Genomic DNA, 19,890 nt, shown 5'->3' with positions numbered 1-19,890 from the left:
TTTGAAAAGCAATGCTACAGCCAATTATTTTACTTTGAAATGTGTGTCCTGTGTCAGAATGTCTGTTTTTGTTTTGGTCTGTGTGATCCCGCCAACAGACAATTTACCCAATAGTATTTCGACACCCTGGTTTGCCAGTTGCCGAAAAACACAGCGTATTGTTGCCATGGAAGCCAGCAAACAAACTAGGTCAGAGATCGCAGATTCTACCCGACCTAAAAAGCCTGGTCACCCTTCTAACAATCTCTATGAACCGGAGCATATTAAAACACGGGTAAATCAACTTACATCTACTCGACTTCAATTGTCAATTGTGCTCGCTCCTGTTGCTTGTCCTCAATCTGGAAACCCGTGTGAGTGTCGAGTCTGAGCAGGAGGGGGCAGGGGAAACGACTCTCTCCAATATTATGAATTTGAACTGCAGTGCACATTTCAATCCGCTAGCTGTCAATCTTACATACTGCACCTTTAAATTAACAGATACTTTATTATATACTTCTCCAAACAAATATATTTACTCTTGGGTCTTTTTGGTCAATAACTAAGTGGAAAGGGGAATCTTCTGATAGAAAGTTTTGATGTTGGTCAAAGTTATGCAGATATACAGGAAATTCTTAAAGGTTCGCAAATTTGATAATGCCATTTCTATGTCCTTTTTGAGATTATGAATATGTAACCGATATTTGAGTCATTTGCTCCTGTAATAGTAAGTGACTGACGGGTATATTCTCTGTGCTCTGTGGGTTTAGAGCACTGGAGAGGTTTTTTGATTGCTTTTGGCTTTAAATGCCGTTTCATTCTAGCCCAGGGATTTTCTTTGCCTGCCTTTCTCTACCTTTTCAAATGTACTTTGTTTATTCTCCCTAAAATCTGTGACTTCTGATGGAAAGGTCAGCTATGACTCAGGCAGGTCTGACCACAGTACTGAGGGAGGAATATATTGATATTCCTGTGTTGGAGAATGTTGGAGCTGCTCTGGTCTTTTCTGAGGTCTGTGCCAAAAAAGCGCCATATTTTCACCCACTCGTTTGGTGAGCAGTTGAAAAGAGCACAGATTCAAATGGCTTCAGATGGTTATGTAGTCAGTTTTTAGAAACAGATTTAGAACTCAAAATTTCACACAAAAAAAAAAATTTGACTGGATGAAGCCAAGCTATGATTGAATTATCCAGGTCTGTTCAGAATTGAGAGTGGTATGACTTCAGTCAGACAACAGCATTTACATGACATTTAAAAAAAGACTAATTATTCCTTTAGTCTGACTGAAATCAAGCTTAAATTGCACTAAGTGTTTGCACTTTACAGGGTCAGTAGCTTACTTATCTTTGCACATTAAGATGGAGAGGAGAAAGTATTTTAAAAATCGAAAAACAAACTCTCCAAAGACTTACTTAAATTGTATAACCTCAATTCAGATTTCTCTCCAAATTCCCAAGTCACTTTTGGTGTATTTTAGGGCCACCCTTTGTGTGGTTAAACATTTTTCACCCTGCATTTCAGGCATGATCTCATCTTTCCTTGCAGGTTGATGCAATCCTGAGCCTGGTGTCTACGCTGATCCAGGACCAGCCAGATCAGCCTGCTGAGGATCCTGACCCAGAGGACTTTGCAGAGGAACAGAGTTTAGTGGGCCGCTTCATTCATCTGCTGCATTCAGACGACCCTGACCAGCAGTATCTGGTACGCGGTCTTTCCTCTTTTACTCACTCCTTTCATCATATGACAGATAAGGGCATTGTTAGACTCTATTCAAAGAAGTCTATAAAAATGGACTGCTGTCAAGTACTCCTTATTTGTGGAAAAAGTGCTGCATATTTCTTTGATCGTTTCACCATTGCTGGATCCTAATGAGATATAATCCCCTTGATGGAACATCATAAGCAAATTAATGACAATGTCATGATTGTTTGACATCAGCCAGAACTAGTCTAATTAGCTCCCAGTGAACGTTGTTTCATTCTGCATTCAATCAGTTGATGAGGTCATAATGCAGCTCAATGAATTATTCAAATCTATTAATCTACTCTTTCTTTCGTGCCTCCCACAGATTTTAAACACTGCCAGGAAACACTTTGGCGCTGGGGGGAACCAGAGAATTCGACACACTCTTCCCCCACTGGTGTTCGCTGCTTATCATCTGGCCTTCCGTTACAAAGAAAACTCCTCCTCGGTGTGTCCCACATTCAAGTCATGTCACATTTATTCATATAGGGCTTTTTACAATACAGATTGTTTCAAAGCAGCTTTACAGAAATAACAGGAAAATAATGCAACCAAGTTTGTTTCCAGAAGAAAATAGCGTTACAGTCCAGCTTAAGTAAGTTCTGTGATGTTTAATTTTTGTTGTTAAAAAAAGTTACTTAGTTAATTTATATTATATATATATATATATAGCTGCTCTAGAGAAAACGGTGATGTCATCGTCCAGCTCATTTCAGTTCTCATAATATGGTGTCAATGCAGGCAGATCAATAATATTGTTGAAAATTAAATTAAATATTAAATTTAATGTCCCCAACTAAGCAAGCCAAAAGCCAATGTCAACAAATTGTGAAAAAAGACAAAAAAGGCGACAGTGGCAAGGAACCAAAACTTCATCAGGTGGCAGAATGGAGAAAAAAACCTTGGGAGATAGCAGGCTCAGTCGGGGGCCAGTTCTCCTCTGGCCAACAAACGATTAAGATTATGATTCAAGCAGCATTACAGGTCAGAAGCCAGATTGGATTGAAACTAAACTATACTAAACTATGAAAATATAATCCAGTTCCATCTGGTTGAAGATCGGAGTCACGCCGGTATGGAGACGGGTTTGTTGAGGATCAGTGCCATGGAACCACAGAACATCCCACTCTGCCATGACATTACCTAAAACAAAGTGCTTGCTTCTGTCTACATAGCAATCTTTAGAGGCAGTGTCCTAACTGAATAGGAACTTCATAAAAGAATGATTCAAGAAACTGCTAATGGGCAGCAACTCTGTTGGCGGTCACATGCACATTCAATAGTGCTCCAGTAGAGCAGGGGTTTTCAAACTTTTTGATGATCCCCTTAATAAAATATAATGGCAGCTATATATAATATCTTGAATCAAGACACATTTATACTGTGTATAACAATATTAACCGTGATAAAAACACAATAAGTTTATTGTATTATTTTATAACAATACAAAAGCAACTTTTTCAGGTTTAGTTTTTATGTATTAAAATAAAGTGAATGTACTGTGATTCAGTCAAAATGGCTATGATTAATGTCATGATTTTTGACCAGATCAAAACTTGGTAAAAAAAAAAAGGTAACTTAAATTCGGTATTACAGTATGTTGTAAATAATTGCACTAAACATATAAAACTAATATCTAAAATGACCACCCCTAAGAAATACATTTTGTAAAAAAAATGATTTGGTCCCCCAAGCATACTCTAGTTTGAAATATTTTAGTGTTAGCTTGTAGTGCATTGAGGCCCGATATACTCACGGCGTAGTTCTTTTTCTGTTATTTTTTTGGGGGGAAAATGTTCGAAATTGGTGAGCAGTGTTATACTGAAGAAAGCATTTGATCATAGCAACAAGAATATATTTGCACAAGCCCTGCTATTTGGCACTCCAGTAAAGTTATGTAACGTTTATTTATATACCGCTTTATACAATAGATTGTTTTAAAGCATCAGCTTTACCGTATTAAACATGAAAAAACATTGTCGATCTCTCTTTCACTTTTTCAAGAATTAAATAAATTAAGAATTACAACTTAATTTTCTACTATAAAGCGGCTCTCTAGTATGTTCATGTTTTTACTTGCGGACGTCCGACCTTGAGGGATTGAACAGAAGAAATTAGCCAGAGAAGATTTTATGTCAAAGAAGGCGGAGCCTCAGAGCACCCTACCTATTATGCAATCACCACGGACCAACTTTTCCAGAAAGTTCGCTTTGGCAAGCTGTTTCGAACTCCCGAAACTAACACAAAACTAACTTCGTTTTAGCCTGATTTTGTTCGAAATCATGTAACACCAGTTCGCTCTTCGATTTCGCTTGAAATATTTTGGGGCCTTTACTCTAAGAGAAAAAAATTAATAGTTAACCTTTGATTAGATAGGAATGTTTTATCAATATGTATCAGAATCAAACATTTATTTTCTCAGTTTTTAGTTTATTTATATTTAGGTCGGCAGCTCACTAGATTTGTTAACAAAGCCACTGTGTATTTACACACCTGTATAAAATATAGAAGATAATTTAAGAGATTTTTTTCCTTCAGTTTAATCTTCTATAAATTAAATGCTTTAACCACATTGCAGGTCTGACATAGCTGTATGTTAGCTAAAAGGTTTTCAGCCCACCTGTTGTGTGCAGGGACTACTGAAAAAATAATTATCATTAAATTAATTAAAGCTGCAGTCCGTAACTTTTTTGGGTTAAAAATTGTCCAAAATTATTTTTTTAGCAAGTACATAACCAGCCAGGGTTCAAAACTCTCTGCTTGCCGTAGCTCGATTCAAAATAGTAAGCTTGTAATAATGTTTTTAATTCCAGTGGTACTGGTGGATTTTTCTAAGAGAAATTTGAGCATGTCTTTGCGTCGTTACGTCACATCTGTACACACAAAGAAGGGGTGTCGGCTAGTTGGCTATATCATGTGTGAGGATGTTGGAGGTGGAGATTTATAGCCTTTTCTCACAGCACTTGATATAATCAAATAGTCAAATCATCAATTTGATGGCGGATCCAGAAAAGTTCAAACGACAATCACCAATGACAACTGGAGATTCACCCGTTTAAAATGCAAAAGACTTCAGACTTCGGAGAAGCTACAGAAAAAGAGACTGCAACCGGGCCCATGCAAAAGCATGGATAAATATCTGAAGGGCATTAAATGATTTACTGCAATGCTTTTTTCCCTTAGTTGGTCAGAACAAAAGTGGATGTTACTTGCTTGTTCAGATTATATTTTGCAGTGAATATTCTTATGTTGGTCATACTTCCAAAAAGTGGAATCTGTGATTCCGAATGACAGTTTCCACACCGGCGCGGTGACTGACAGCCGCACATTCTCCTCAAAACATTGGATTCATCTGCGTGAGGCACAACCCACGTAAAGTTGATAATTCTGCGAATAACTGCAATTACAGATTTCGAACAGAGATGGCGACAAAGAGGAAAAATTACGGACTGCAGCTTTAACTATAAATGAATTGGCTAATTTATGGAGACTGACAAGGCGAGAAATCATAAAGTAATTTTATTTAAGAAACGTGAATTTTTTTTTCTTCTATCCAAAAAAACTTTAAATTGCCTTAAAATGAAGCGCCTTTAAAGAACTGCATTTGGCATCCATAGTGTGAAAATGAAAGTGTACCTTTCCTTTCTCATGGAAGTATGGTTACTCAAGCCTCATCTGTCATATTTTCACACTTAATGAAATGCACTCGCATTTGAATCACAGTTCATAATAGAAGAGATTTTTTTATACACATGTCAATCTTTCTCTTCCACAGGATGATAAATGGGAAAAGAAATGTCAGAAGATTTTCTCATTCGCCCATCAGACCATCAGCGCTCTGATCAAAGCAGAGCTGGCAGAGTTACCGCTGAGACTCTTCCTCCAGGGGGCTCTGGCGGCTGGAGAGATTGGCTTCGAGAACCACGAAACCGTTGCCTATGAGTTCATGTCTCAGGTAGAGAAGCATTTTGATTAAATGCCTAATGGGTCACTATCAAGATGGTTAACGTGCATAGATTCTTTATCCTTCCCTCTCATGTTCATGCTATTCACAATGATACGGTAATGCCCTGAGAGCAAGACTACATTAAAAAAATAATAATTGCTTTGCACTGACTGATTCTCACACCTCAAAACATTAATTCTAGAAAAGTGACTTAATTTTTGCGTGTGTCCCAAGGCGTTCTCTCTGTATGAAGACGAGATCAGTGACTCAAAGGCTCAGCTGGCCGCCATCACCCTGATCATTGGCACGTTTGAGCGCTCGCGGTGCTTCAGCGAAGAGAACCACGAGCCCCTGCGTACCCAGTGCGCTCTTGCTGCCTCCAAACTGCTGAAGAAACCCGACCAGTGCCGTGCAGTCAGCATTTGTGCCCACCTTTTCTGGTCAGGACGCAACACTGACAAAGGTGGAGAAGAGGTTGGTCCATGTCTTCCACAGTTTATAGGGCCAATGAAATCTGGTGTTCACAAAATTTTGTTTCTAATATTAGTAATTCTTTTGTGACTGTGTATTAAACTGACCTTAAGTTGGTAATTGGATTGCAGGTTATGTAAGTCTCATTGAATAGTCTTGAACAAAGTTATGACCTCACTGCAAATTGGCACATAATGTTCATGCGCTTATTTTAGTTTCTTTTCCAGTTGTGCCATAATCGTGGCAGTAGTCAATGTCTGATCATGATGAATTGGGTTATTCTAACATAATCTGTTAGATTTGAGTCTGTCAGAATGATCATGTCTTGGTGCTTCTCAGTGGGTGTCATTTTCAGTTTTTAAGTGTCTTTCTGTGGGATCTCAGTAAGTTATTGTGGGCGTTTTGACAATGAACCGTTTTATTTTAGGTATGAAAATGAGAGTGTGAGTAGGATTGTATATTTGGGTATTTGCTGTCATTTCTGAAGCTTAAAGCTTTTCTAGAAGGTTTTTTTCATTTTCAAGACTCTGTAGGTGGAAGATGTTCTTCTGAGTCATTTGTATTGAGATGATAATTAAGGGTAAATTGCTCACAACTGTAAATTAATTTGCCAGGGATTTCAGTGAAACTCAGTGATTCATTTTAGAAGCAGCATTTTGTGTAGGCTGTACACAGTTGGTTCAGAATGTGACGTCCTATCTGCCTGTGCATCTTGACCCCTCATATACAAGTGTGAATTTTTCTGCATTTCTCTCTGGCTCCATTCGCGCAGTACACACAGCTCACTCTCAAAATTCAGTTGTTGCTCCTGTAAATTTAAGGTTGTCTGTTCAGTTTTAGAAGATTGTCATTCTTATTAATACCCAAACTGTGTGTGTTTGAATGTTCACCGTATTTATCCAACCTGGTCTAATGAGAAAATGTTCAGAAAATGTATATGAATTAAGTCCTTAACATCATGAATCCAAGATGGCAGCCAAGCCAGTTTGTTGTTTGAATGTCAGTGTATGAGGTCTGAGTTTTTGTTTTTTAATGAAAGATTTTTTTTTATCACATTTAAGCCTGAATGAGAATATAAAATCTCAAAAATAACAACACTTTTTCCAATTTGGGATCTTTGGATGCTATATTTTTATTAGATATCACTGGATTGCCACAGAACTACTTTGAGCGCTCGCGGTGCTTCAGCGAAGAGAACCACGAGCCCCTGCGTCCACAGTGCACTCTTGCTGCCTCCAAACTGCTGAAGAAACCCGACCATTTCATAAATTGAATAATTTCTATTTACAAGTGTATGTAAATGAGATCCTACATCTATGCTTTGTTTGCCCACTCCCTCAGATTTTAAAAGTAGAACAGGTCTTGGGTTTATACACTTAAATGTTAGAAGATTGGTTCCTAAATTGGATAAAATTAAGATTTGGGTAAATATGACAAATGCTGACATAGTCGGCCTTTCTGAAACCTGGCTTAAGAAATCTATAACTGATGATTTGATTTTTATTGATGGCTATAAAGTCTACAGAACTGATCGGGTGGGTAAAGGAGGTGGAGTGGCCATCTATGTCAAATCTAAGTTTGTTAGCTCTTTAAACTTTGCCAATACTTACAAAAGTTTCTAATATCACTGTGGTTGGCTATTATAGACCTCCTTCTGCAACAAAATATGCTCACAAAGCCCTTTCAGGTATTTTACATGAGTTAAATGACTTGGAGTTCATCCTTATGGGTGATTTTAAATTAGGACTGGCTCTCAGGGACATCTGATTGTTTTAAAGAATTGTGTGACTCCTTGCACAACTTATTAATGCACCAACTAGGCCAAATCCTAAAGTGCAGCATAAGTCTACCTTACTTGATTTAATTATAACGAATAATGATCACAAATTTACTTACAACTGGCATATTCTGCAATTATGTCAGCAATCATTGTGTAATTGCTTGTGTTAGGGATACAAAAATCCCTAAGGTAAAACCCTGCTTTATTTTTAAAAGATATTTCAAAAATTTTCTGGGGCAGGCTTTCTTGCATGATTTGTACTATAGTGACTTAAGAAGAGTACTTCTAATACAGGATGTTGAACTGGCATGGGAATATTTTCAATTATTGTGTCCATCTCTAATAAACATGTTCCCATTAAGAAGTTCAGGAGCAGCGGTAGAGACAATCCCTGATTTTCAGACAATCTTTCAGAGCTAATTCGTTTAAGAAATAAACCATGGGCGCAAGCCAGATTTTCAAATGCCCCTGCTGATTGGTCTACATTTAAAATACTGAGGAATACGTGCACGTTGGTGATTAGAAAGTCTAAGTCAGAGTTTTATTTAAAGGTGGTTCCAGAGAATTTAAATAACCCCTCAAAATTCTGGAAATTAGTTAAATCCTTGTCAGGGACTCATGTTGCCTCTATCTCTTCCTGAATATATTCAGGTTGACGTAGATAAAATAAAGGATAAAGCTGCTATGATCAATCAGTTAAATAAACACTTCAGCGATTGGAAATCTGGATGTGTTTGTTTTTAAACCTGTTTCAGGAACTCAAGTTTGCACAGCCTTGAAGGGCATTGACCACAAAACATCTGTAGGCTCAGATAACCTAGATACTTATCTTTTAAAAGTTGAAGCGGATGTTATAGCAGAGACAGTAACTAATTTTTAATCTGAGTCTTTTGTTGAATTCTATACCTAAAGTTTGGAAAGCTGCTTATGTTCTCCCATTATTTAAAAGTGGTGATCCCTCATACATGAACAACTACTGTGCAATCTCCAAACTCTTAATTTTGGCTAAGAGCTTTGAATCTCAGGTAAACATACAGTTAATAGTAGTTTTTTTTGACAATATTTTAAACTCTCTTCAGTCTGGTTTTAGAACCTACCATAGCACCATTACTGCTACTTCGGTGGTGATAAACAATCTTAGTGGAATTATTCCTGGACAGAAAACAGCACTGCGCTGCCTTATTTGTGGATTTATCCAAGGATTTATGTTTGATTCAGTCGATCATGAATTGCTGCTGAACAATCTTAGCAGTGTATGTTTTGAACCTGGGACAGTGAAATGGTTTAGAAATTATTTGGCAGATCGGACTTGGTGTGTTCATTTAGAGGATCAAAAATCTGACTGACTTAATATATCTAAAGGGGTCCATTTTGGGACCTGTTTTGTCTTCTATTTATATAAATAATCTGGGTAAGGACATTCAAGCAAAAAAACACTTTTATGCTGACTATACTATTATTTATACACTTGCTCCATCCATAACACAGTGCAAGAGCTTCAAACGGCATTTTAGTCATTGCAAAGTACTTTTGTGTGCTTGAAATTGGTTTTAAATTCACAGAAAACAAAGTTTATGTTTTTTTCAAGGGCTCATTCACAAGTACTTGATAATTTTTGCATTTTTACATCTGATGGTAAAAATATTGAAACTTGTATTTCTTACAAATACTTGGGCATTTGGATGGACGATAAGCTTTTGTTCAATGTACATATTTTTAATCTAATCAGAAAGCTCAAAGTGAAAATTGGGTTTTATTTTAGAAATAAATCTAATTTGACTTTTAATGCTAAAAAGAAACTTGTAGAAGCTACCTTCCTAACTGTGATTGATTATGGTGATATATTATACATGCATCCATTCTAACGAGCCTTGATTCAGTCTACCATGCTTCATTACGCTTTATTACAAATACAAAATCCCTTACTCATCATTGCATTCTTTATGAAATGGTGGGTTGGACATCACTACCTATACAAAGAAAACTCTATTGGCTAATTTTTATCTATAAAGCAATGCTAGGTAAACTTCCAGTGTATCTTTTTACCCATCTTTGTATTAGTCCTGGCAGTTACCAGCTACACTCTTCAAAGTGTTTGCTTTTAAATGTACCTAGAGTTTTTATAGAACTGCAGAAAACTGCATTTTCCTATCATGGACCCTGGGCACGGAATAATTTGCAAAAAGATCTAAAACTAGACAAATTGGTGTCTATTGGTGAATTTAAAGGCATCATAAAGACTGTGGGTAATGAAGGCTTGTGATTGTTTTTGTTGAGAGGATGCTATTTTTTTTAAAAATGTGTGTGTTTGTGTGTGTATATATATATATATATATATATATATATATATATATATATATATTTATTTATTTATTTATTCATTTATTTTGTATTTGTTGTATTTTAAAATGTTATCTTACTGTATGGCTGTTACCTTGGCCAGGTCTCTTTTGTAAAATAGATTTTAATCTCAATGAGACTTCCTGGTAAAATAAAGGTAAATAAAATACCAGTTGGCCAAAATAGGGGGGACAAAATTGTTATGAATCGACTGATAATGATACTCTGCAGCTGCTGTGTGAATGTAGCCAGTTGTTTCACAGTGAATGAAAGCAAACTTAACTATTCCTTTTAGCTGTGTCACTAAGGTTCTGCGTTTTTTTTTTTTTGTGTGTTGATTGATAGGCTGCTACTATGAAGATATTACAGTGCGCAGTGGCTATGGGTATTTTTACTGTTTTCATTTACAGTGACAATCTCATTCTGTTTATACATTCAAGGGATATTCAGTCTGATCATACTCACTTAATAGAGCAATATGACATCATTACATTTACATTTAGTCATTTAGCAGACGCTTTTATCCAAAGCAACTTACAACTGAGGACTAAAGCAAGCGAGTAATCGTGAAGATGGAAGAACAACGCAAGAAGTGCTCAAAATACAAAGTTCAGGCATTGCTCAGAGTAGCAAAAGCCAGACAAGGGAAGATTTAAAAGATTTTATTTTTTTATGTTAAGTACTCACGGAAGAGATGAGTTTTCAGTTGTCTTTTGAATGCTGTCAGGGATTCTGCATTCTGCGTTCCGGCTTATTATCATTGACAATAAGCATTTAAAATCGCCACTGCAGTCCAAATGTAAAATTCTTTGAGAGTTGTTTCCTTCACCCCCCTCCTCCCCAGCCAGACGGGGGTTGGTGATTCATGCTTATACGTGAGCTCCTGCATTGCACCAGTGTACCATTTTGCTGTGCAGTGTGGTGGCTGTGATGTGATCTTTCAACTTCATACTTTGCAGTATTTATTCTCCATTTAAAGTGCCGCTATTATGCTATTTAAAGGTTCCTAATTTTGTTCTGGAGGTCTCTTCATAATATGCATTGCAGCATCACATCTTTTCTCAGTGTCAGAAACGGTTCGTTTAAAGATTCAGTCTCTCAAACCCCTCCTTTCAGAGAGCTTCTCTGCTCAGATTGGTCAGATGGCCCTGTTTGTTGTGATTGTAGTTGTAGCTGAAACTTAAACCAGTGTTTGAGAGCTGGTAGACGTTGTTCGTGGGCAGCCAATGAAGATCATATGCTGGTATTATGCAGATCTGTACTTGCATAGGTTTGTGCAGGAAATAAGACTGGAATTACTGACAACTTGTTTTAGGCAGTTCAGAATCGGTTCTTTCTTTAACTAATGAGTGTAAGGAAATACAACAAAGTATATTTTACTTTGTAGAGAGGTAACAAAGTTAAGACTGAATCTGACTTTTAGTGTTTTTTTGTGATGTTCTTTGCACTTATGCACATCCAGTGTTAAAAATTAAAGCATCATTTGTATGACATTTCACTTCTCCTTGACTCACTCTGGTGTATATTATGACTGTATGACATAAGCAGGTTGTCAAGTGTATATTTTCAGAGTTAAATGTATAGTCCATTACATAACTCACGTTCTTGCAGAAATCAATAATAATACATCAACCCCCTTGAAATGACACTTAATGCCGGGAACCTGATGTAGCAGTTGTGCTTATTTTCTTCTAGTATAGATCAATAGAGAATGTTGTTGTGACTCATAAATGCATGTGGAGAGATAGGATCATGCTGTTTTTCTTCTCTCGGCATCACAGCATGTTGTTGGAAGGTATGTGTTGCCCCTAACAACAGAGCTTCCCAATCCAATTTGTAACCCCATATGCTGAAGCGTAGTGCCTGTGCCAAGATAAAATGTAATAATTTGAGGCTGAACTAAAATCTTTTCTTTTTTCTTCTTCTGTTGTCAGATCCGTGATGGGCGGAGGGTGATGGAATGCTTAAAGAAGGCTCTGAAAATCGCTAACCAGTGCATGGACCCGTCCTTGCAAGTTCAGCTCTTCATCGAGATCCTCAACAGATACATCTGCTTCTATGAGCGAGAGAATGATGCGGTATGACCAGATATGCCTTTTCACACTTGATCATTCATCCCTCGTTTTTCTTATTCGCTTTCTTTTACCACTTAATACTTGCTCTCTTTAAACCTGTTGCCTTTGCTCTGTCCCTCCGTCTGTCAATCATTTGCTATCTCCCTCTCCGTGCTCCACATCTTTGTCTGGAGCAAGCAGTGCTAGATTATACCTAACTCTCACTCATCTGAGAGGAAGCATCTGTATCTGTGTTCAATTTGGGGAGATTGAGTCAGGACTTGCCGAAGCACATCGGGGGCACAGGGCGGCCAGGGTTAAGAGGAAGTGCAAACAAACTCACACGCAGTTGAAGTCAAGGTGTGCCTATCAGACAGCAGATTTATTACAGAGGTCACTCTTGACATCTGAGCTTCATCCAAGAACAAAGGCCTCTTTAAATGTGTAAATAAATGGGAGAGTCGAAACAAACAAATTCCCATGCTGAATTTCATTGAGACATTTACCTGTCAATGTTTGTTCTGTCATTAATGTGTATAATGGAGAACAGCGTTGGAAATTTGAATTTATGTATTTTAAAAGGTCCATCATGTAAATTTGCCAATTAGCTATACAGGCTATTTTTAATCTGTAGTCCCTGGCAGGTTGATGGTAAAATCCACAAGTCTATAAAACATAAAAAAAACATATTCCAACAAACATAACCATAATCAATGCATATTAATACAAATACAGAATGATTTTAAATATAAGGAGACAAAAACAAGCCACTACTCTAAATTATGGAAACATAATTGATTATCCAATAACCACTGTTTTATGGATGCAGAAAAATAAGTATAATATATAATTTTGTAGGTATAGTATTCCAGGCATGTATAGAAAAAGCTGACTGGCCAAAGGTACTCCTATGTGGTATTATACAATCCCCTCTAGTGGCCGCTCTAGTAGATGAGTTAGAACAATGATTTTGTCTAATAAACTCATTAAGTTGAGATGGGGCCATACAATGCAAAATTTTATACACACGTAAAATATCCGCATATTTAATCATATTTTCCCAATTTATAAAATCATATTTAGTTAAAATTTTAGGAACCGCATTGAGCGTGGATGGGGACCTCCCCTTATCCAACAGCTCTTGTAGGAAATTGAGCAGCCGCGAGACCCCACACGTCCGTGGGTCCAGGTTTTTGTCAGTTCACCATTTGGAGAACACTGACCATTTAGACGCGTGAAGCTTTCTAGTAGAGGGAGCTCTAGACTGCGTGATCGTGTTCATCACTCCTTCTGGCAGGGCAACGGGCACCCGTTGATTACCCATGCGTGCAGAGACCAGCGCTCTGGATGGGGATGCCAGATTTAGCCGCGAGTTTGTGAGAGGAGATCCGTTCTCACCGGAATCGGCCACGGGGCTGTCAGTGACAGCTGCGTCAGCTCCGGGAACCAAATCAGATTCTCTCAACGCGGGGCTATGAGGAGCACCGAGTGGCGTGTTCCCTGATCCTCTTGATTACCTGTGGTAGCAGTGAGATCGGAGGGAAGGCATACAGAGGGCGGCTGGGCCAGACTTGGGCCAGCGCGTCCTCGTTCTTCGAAAAGAACATTGGGCAGTGAGCGTTGTCTTTTGACGCAAATAGGTCGACTTCCGCTTTGCCGAACAGGCACCATAATTTCTGGACCCTTTGGGGGTGCAGGCACCATTCCCCTGGGGGAACGTTGTCCCTGGATAGTTTGTCTGGGCCGTCATTCAGGTGGCCTGGCACATGTGCAGCTCTCAGCGAGCACAGGTGATGCTGAGACCACGTGAGGAAGCGCTCTGTCAGATCGCAGAGGTTCCTGGATCTGACGCCGCCCTGACGGTTCACGTAGGAAACCACTGACATGTTGTCTGATCAGACTAGAACATGGTGGTCCTGTATGAGCGGGAGGAAGCGCTTCAGCGCATTCTCGACCGCTAACATTTCCAGACAGTTTATGTGAAGGAGCTTCTCCTGGTCTGACCACAGGCCAAAGACCGGTCTGCCCTCGAAGAGCGCAGCCCAACCTGAGTTGGACGCATCTGTCGAGATGAGCTTTCAGTACGAGACCGCTCCCATCATCACACCCCGCTGATACCAGCCGGCTGTTAACCAGGGCTGCAGAGCCGTAATACAGGTCTGAGTCGCTCTGATTCGTTCGCAGCCAGCAGCCCAAGCTCGGCAAGACGCACGAGCATTGAGCCAGCGTTGAAGTGGGCGCATGCGCAGTAAGCCCAGCTGAAGCACTGCTGCAGCTGAGGCCATACAGCCCAGCATCCTCAGGAATGACTTCAGAGGAATGATGCTGCCCTTCTGGAAAGACGCGGCTAGGTGTCGAACACGGCGCGCGCGCTATGTCGATAAACGAGCCATCATGGCCACAGAGTCCAGTTCTATTCCTAGGAAGGAAATTGACTGACTGGGCAGTAATGAGCTCTTGGTCCAGTTGACCGTGAGACCCAAGCTCTCCATGTGACTGAGGAGCACAGTTCTGTGAGATAGCAGTTCTGTCTCTGACTGTGCCAAATCAGCCAGTCGTCCAGATAGTTCATAATTCGCAAACCCTGATTTCTCAAGGGGGCGAGAGCTGCGTCCATGCACTTCGCAAATGTACGGGGTGCCAGGGACAGGCCGAAAGGCAGGACGGAGTATTGATAAACCTGACCATCGAAGGCGAATCTCAAGAATGGCCTGTGACGGGGTATTATCTGAATCTGGAAATAGGTATCTTTCAGATCGAGAGAAATAAACCAGTCCCTCGGGCGAACGTGCGCAAGGATTTTTCTGGTTGTAAATACTTTGAACGGTCTTTTCATAAGCACCTCGTTCAAACATATCAGATCTAAGATGGGTCTGAGGGCTCCGTCTTTCTTGCGTACGAGAAAATAAAGGCTACAGAAGCCTGACTCGCTCAGAGAAGGCGGTACCAATTCTATGGCCCCTTTGCACAGCAGCTTCGCTATGTCTGCGCGAAGTAGATGTTACTTCTGCATTCACAGTTGTCGCGGTCCGTGCTTGAAAGCGCGGAGGTAACTCTGTGACGCGCGCTGCGCTTTGAGCACAGTGTTTATAAGCGTGAGCAGGCACGAGACTTACAGTTATATGTGACGCCGTGATGGGCGGCGTTTTGTGACAACTCTGGAATGCGCGGGCAGCGCTTGGGGAGAGATGTGTGTTAGTAAGCGTGAACGCTCGTGGGCGGGCACAGGACTTACGTTTATATTCTGACTGATGAGTTTTAATGGCCGTGTGAAAGAGCGGGCAGAAAGTAGGCGTGGGCACGGACTCGAGGACACATTTCCTACGTTTAACACTCGAGCGGCTATTTACCGCTTTATGGGAGTGGGCTCTTTGAGTGACACGGGAAGTGTTGTGCTTGTGTGTAGGGGTGAACACTGAGGTGTGGGCACCTTTTCTACATTAAAAACACCATCGGCGAGAGCCGGATCTGAATACGGCAGCTCGCTGATGAGAGCCGCATAATTTTTATCTGCTGCTGGAGCCGGGATCGAACACGGGTCTCTGGCGCAAAAGCTGTGGATTTTGCCACTGAGCCACAGGGGGGAATGACATGCAGGCGTGCGTGTTATATAACAGGCTCATGCTGCAATATTGACATTACCAGCCGCTCAAATTAAGAGGAGCTGAGAAATGTTTGAGAAATGGGGGATAGTCCGGCCTCGGCGGGACTAAAAGGCACTCTTTCCTCATTTCGCCGGTGGCTCATGCGCACGGGTGCGCGCGGGAGGCCGCGTTCCCTTTCTGTACGTAAGAAAGCTGGCCGCGATCTCAGAACTGCATAAAAAAAAATTTATCCGCTGCAAGAGCCGGGAACGAACACGGGTCTCTGGTGTGAAAGCTGTGGGTTTAGACACTGAGCCACAGGGGGAAACCACATCAGTTTCTGTTAGCGCAAGCACATAAAGAGAGCGTCATCACAGTTCCTGTGTGTCGGCGTTTGTTTGCAGGCGTGCGTGTTATATAACAGGCTCATGCTGCAATATTGACATTACCAGCCGCTCGAATTAAGAGGAGCTGAGAAATGTTTGAGAAATGAGGGATAGTCCGGCCTCGGCGGGACTAACACACTCTTTCCTTATTTGGCCTGTGACGCATGCGGGATGGGATAGCTTTCTTGTAACGTAAAGAAAGCGGTTAGACAGCAGTGCGGCTCGTGAGCGGCAGCTGCGCGTCTGTGAGGTGAGGCGGGAAAGGCGAGAGCGAGGCTCGAGGGAGGGAGTCCGGCGAGCGCGTCGCTGTGGCCACCGGCTCCGGCGGCCTTTGAGAACGGCACATCTTTGCGCGGCCCTGCAAAGGGCGGAGTGACAGCTTGAGGGTTGAACACTTCGAGCCGAGCCCGCAGGGTCGACATCGGAAGTGCGTCGCTGAGCTCACAAACCCCCGAGAGGGCAGAGCTGCGTGTTCCTGGCCCAGGCAGAGAGCGCAGATCACATGGCGGTCTCAGGTCGCTGAGCGGGGCTCTGCACGAGCCGCAGGAAGTGCGAGGCATCTTGAAAAAGACGCTCGCTGCTCTTTTAGACAGTAAGTTTAGCAAGAAAGGATACGTCGCCGGATAGCGTAGCTCGCACGGATGGCTGAAGGTGGCGAAGACGGCCGGCTTCTTCAGCCACTGTCCTAAGCTGGCTTGTCGCTTCCTCGACGGTGGCGGCTTCTTTCTAGATCTAGCGATGCGGAGAGCTTCGCTGAAGAGATGAAAAATCAGAGAATACAGCCTACGAGCCCTGCTTATATACGCTAAGCCATGCCCATTCTGGCGGGCTTTGACACTGTGAAGGCGCGAGCACCCTTAATTGGACGTGATGTCACGTCGGGCTCAGTGGCAGGCTGCTGCAGTTCCCGCAGGGCAGCCTATGAGCACGCTAGACAGCCTGCTCTAGGACTGCTAGCTGCTGCACTGCGTTGACAATGGATACAAAAATTAAGGATAATTTTTTGCCTTCAGTATCTCGAGAAGATTAATCTTTCCTGTAGCGTAAGCTAACTTACGCAATACGAGAGAACCTCTCGTAAGAGAACCCAAAATTCCTATCTCAAAAAATTAGCATATTTCATCCGACCAATAAAAGAAGTGTTTTTAATACAAAAAAAGTCAACCTTCAAATAATTATGTTCAGTTATGCACTCAATACTTGGTCGGGAATCCTTTTGCAGAAATGACTGCTTCAATGCGGCGTGGCATAGAGGCAATCAGCCTGTGGCACTGCTCAGGTGTTATGGAGGCCCAGGATGCTTCGATAGCGGCCTTAAGCTCATCCAGAGTGTTGGGTCTTGCGTCTCTCAACTTTCTCTTCACAATATCCCACAAATTCTCTATGGGGTTCAGGTCAGGAGAGTTGGCAGGCCATACCATGGTCAGTAAACCATTTACCAGTGGTTTTGGCACTGTGAGCAGGTGCCAGGTCGTGCTGAAAAATGAAATCTTCATCTCCATAAAGCTTTTCAGCAGATGGAAGCATGAAGTGCTCCAAAATCTCCTGATAGCTAGCTGCATTGACCCTGCCCTTGATAAAACACAATGGACCAACACCAGCAGCTGACATGGCACCCTAGACCATCACTGACTGTACTTGACACTGGACTTCAGGCATTTTGGCATTTCCCTCTCCCCAGTCTTCCTCCAGACTCTGGCACCTTGATTTTCGAATGACATGCAAAATTTGCTTTCATCCGAAAAAGTACTTTGGACCACTGAGCAACAGTCCAGTGCTGCTTCTCTGTAGCCCAGGTCAGGTGCTTCTGCTGCTGTTTCTGGTTCAAAAGTGGCTTGACCTGGGGAATGCGGCACCTGTAGCCCATTTCCTGCACACGCCTGTGCACGGTGGCTCTGGATGTTTCTACTCCAGACTCAGTCCACTGCTTCCGCAGGTCCCCCAAGGTCTGGAATCGGTCCTTCTCCACAATCTTCCTCAGGGTCCGGTCACCTCTTCTCGTTGTGCAGCGTTTTGCCACACTTTTTCCTTCCCACAGACTTCCCACTGAGGTGCTTTGATACAGCACTCTGGGAACAGCCTATTTGTTCAGAAATTTCTTTCTGTGTCTTACCCTCTTGCTTTAGGGTGTCAATGATGGCCTTCTGGACAGCAGTCAGGTCGGCAGTCTTAGCCATGATTGCAGTTTTGAGTAATGAAACAGGCTGGGAGTTTTTAAAAGCCTCAGGAATCTTTTGCAGGTGTTTAGAGTTAATTAGTTGATTCAGATGATTAGGTTAATAGCTCGTTTAGGGACCCTTTTCATGATATGCAAATTTTTTGAGATTGGAATTTTGGGTTTTCATGAGCTGTATGCCAAAATCATCAGTATTAAAACAATAAAAGACCTGAAATATTTCAGTTGGTGTGCAATGAATCTAAAATATATGAAAGTTTAATTTTTATCATTGCATTATGGAAAATAATGAACTTTATCACAATATGCTAATTTTTTGAGAAGGACCTGTAGATGCACAAACGTCTGGCATGTCATTAATGTACAAACTGAACAACAACGGTCCCAAAATTGAACCTTGGGGTACACCAACAGAATTAATAACTATTTGTGAAGTCTTATTGCTTATCGGGACACACCGTTTTTTATCAACACGGTATGATCTTATCCATTTAATTACCTCTGGTGAAAAATTATAATTTGATAACATATTAATTAAAATCTCATGATTTACTGTATCAATTTACTGTATGATTTTCTCTTTAAATCCAGATAGACAATTCCCACCACACCTCCTTTGTCCATTTTAGATTTTATATTTTCTAAAAGAAAACAATTTGCAGTTTCTGTGGATTGATCCTTTCAAAACCCAAATTGCATCGGATGTAAAGAGAATGGGGTACTATTCAAATGTAATATTATCAGAAATCCATTTTTCCGCAATTTTAGGTACTGCTGGTAGGATACTAATTGGTCTATAATTGCTAGTAGCCATGTGATCACCTGATTTGAACACTGGTGTAATTATTGCATTTTTCCAAACACTTGGAAACACTCCTTCATTTAAAGACCAATTAACAATTTTTAAAATGGGAGGAATGAGTGCCTTCTTAAGTTAAGTTTTAATAAACATTGTATCCATCCCATATACTGTATACATCCTTTGCTTTTGAACTACTAAGAGATGAGATAATCATATGTACTTTAAAATTAGTCAGTTCTCGAAAGTTAAAAATTGGAGCATTAAAATGTATATGTGCAACTAAGTTATTTAAACCAGGTACCAAAACTGAACCAAAGACTTTGTAGAATCTATAAAATAAGAAACAACCTTGGATCCATTAGTGCCTGCACTAAGCCATTCGGCTGACATCTCTAAATAACCTCTTACTTTAATAATGTTCTAACAGGGGGAAAAAAGCTTCTGGGAGGGTTGTTTGGCTTGAGGTCATGGTGCAAAGGACCCTAGGTTGAAATTACTCCGAACCATCCCTTTAACATAAAATATCACACCTACACCCCTAACTTTAATAATGTTCTAACAAGGGGAAAAAAGCTTCTGGGGGGGTTGTTTGGATTGAGGTCATGGTGCAAAAGACCCTAGGTTGAAAT

The 19,890-nt window shown here is 40.8% G+C and overlaps 1 protein-coding gene across 2 annotated transcripts in view; it reads left to right on the top strand.

Annotated features, from left to right (window-relative positions):
• The window catches only part of vps35 (VPS35 retromer complex component), a 48,151-nt gene that overhangs the window by 25,422 nt on the left and 2,839 nt on the right, over window positions 1-19,890 (top strand). For both annotated transcript variants that reach the window (XM_077229128.1, XM_077229129.1), the window contains exons 13-17: window positions 1,525-1,680; window positions 2,048-2,170; window positions 5,498-5,677; window positions 5,903-6,142; window positions 12,194-12,337. In XM_077229128.1, the coding sequence (XP_077085243.1) occupies window positions 1,525-1,680; window positions 2,048-2,170; window positions 5,498-5,677; window positions 5,903-6,142; window positions 12,194-12,337 (843 nt within the window). The remainder of the gene's footprint in view (window positions 1-1,524; window positions 1,681-2,047; window positions 2,171-5,497; window positions 5,678-5,902; window positions 6,143-12,193; window positions 12,338-19,890) is intronic.

The sequence above is a fragment of the Siphateles boraxobius genome, unplaced genomic scaffold, assembly GCF_051911475.1.
Source record: "Siphateles boraxobius isolate OS27281-9 unplaced genomic scaffold, OSU_SipBor_1 130, whole genome shotgun sequence".
NCBI lineage: Eukaryota > Metazoa > Chordata > Actinopteri > Cypriniformes > Leuciscidae > Siphateles > Siphateles boraxobius.
Note: the sequence above shows the minus strand (reverse complement) of the source record. Positions and strands in the feature narration are given on the sequence as shown.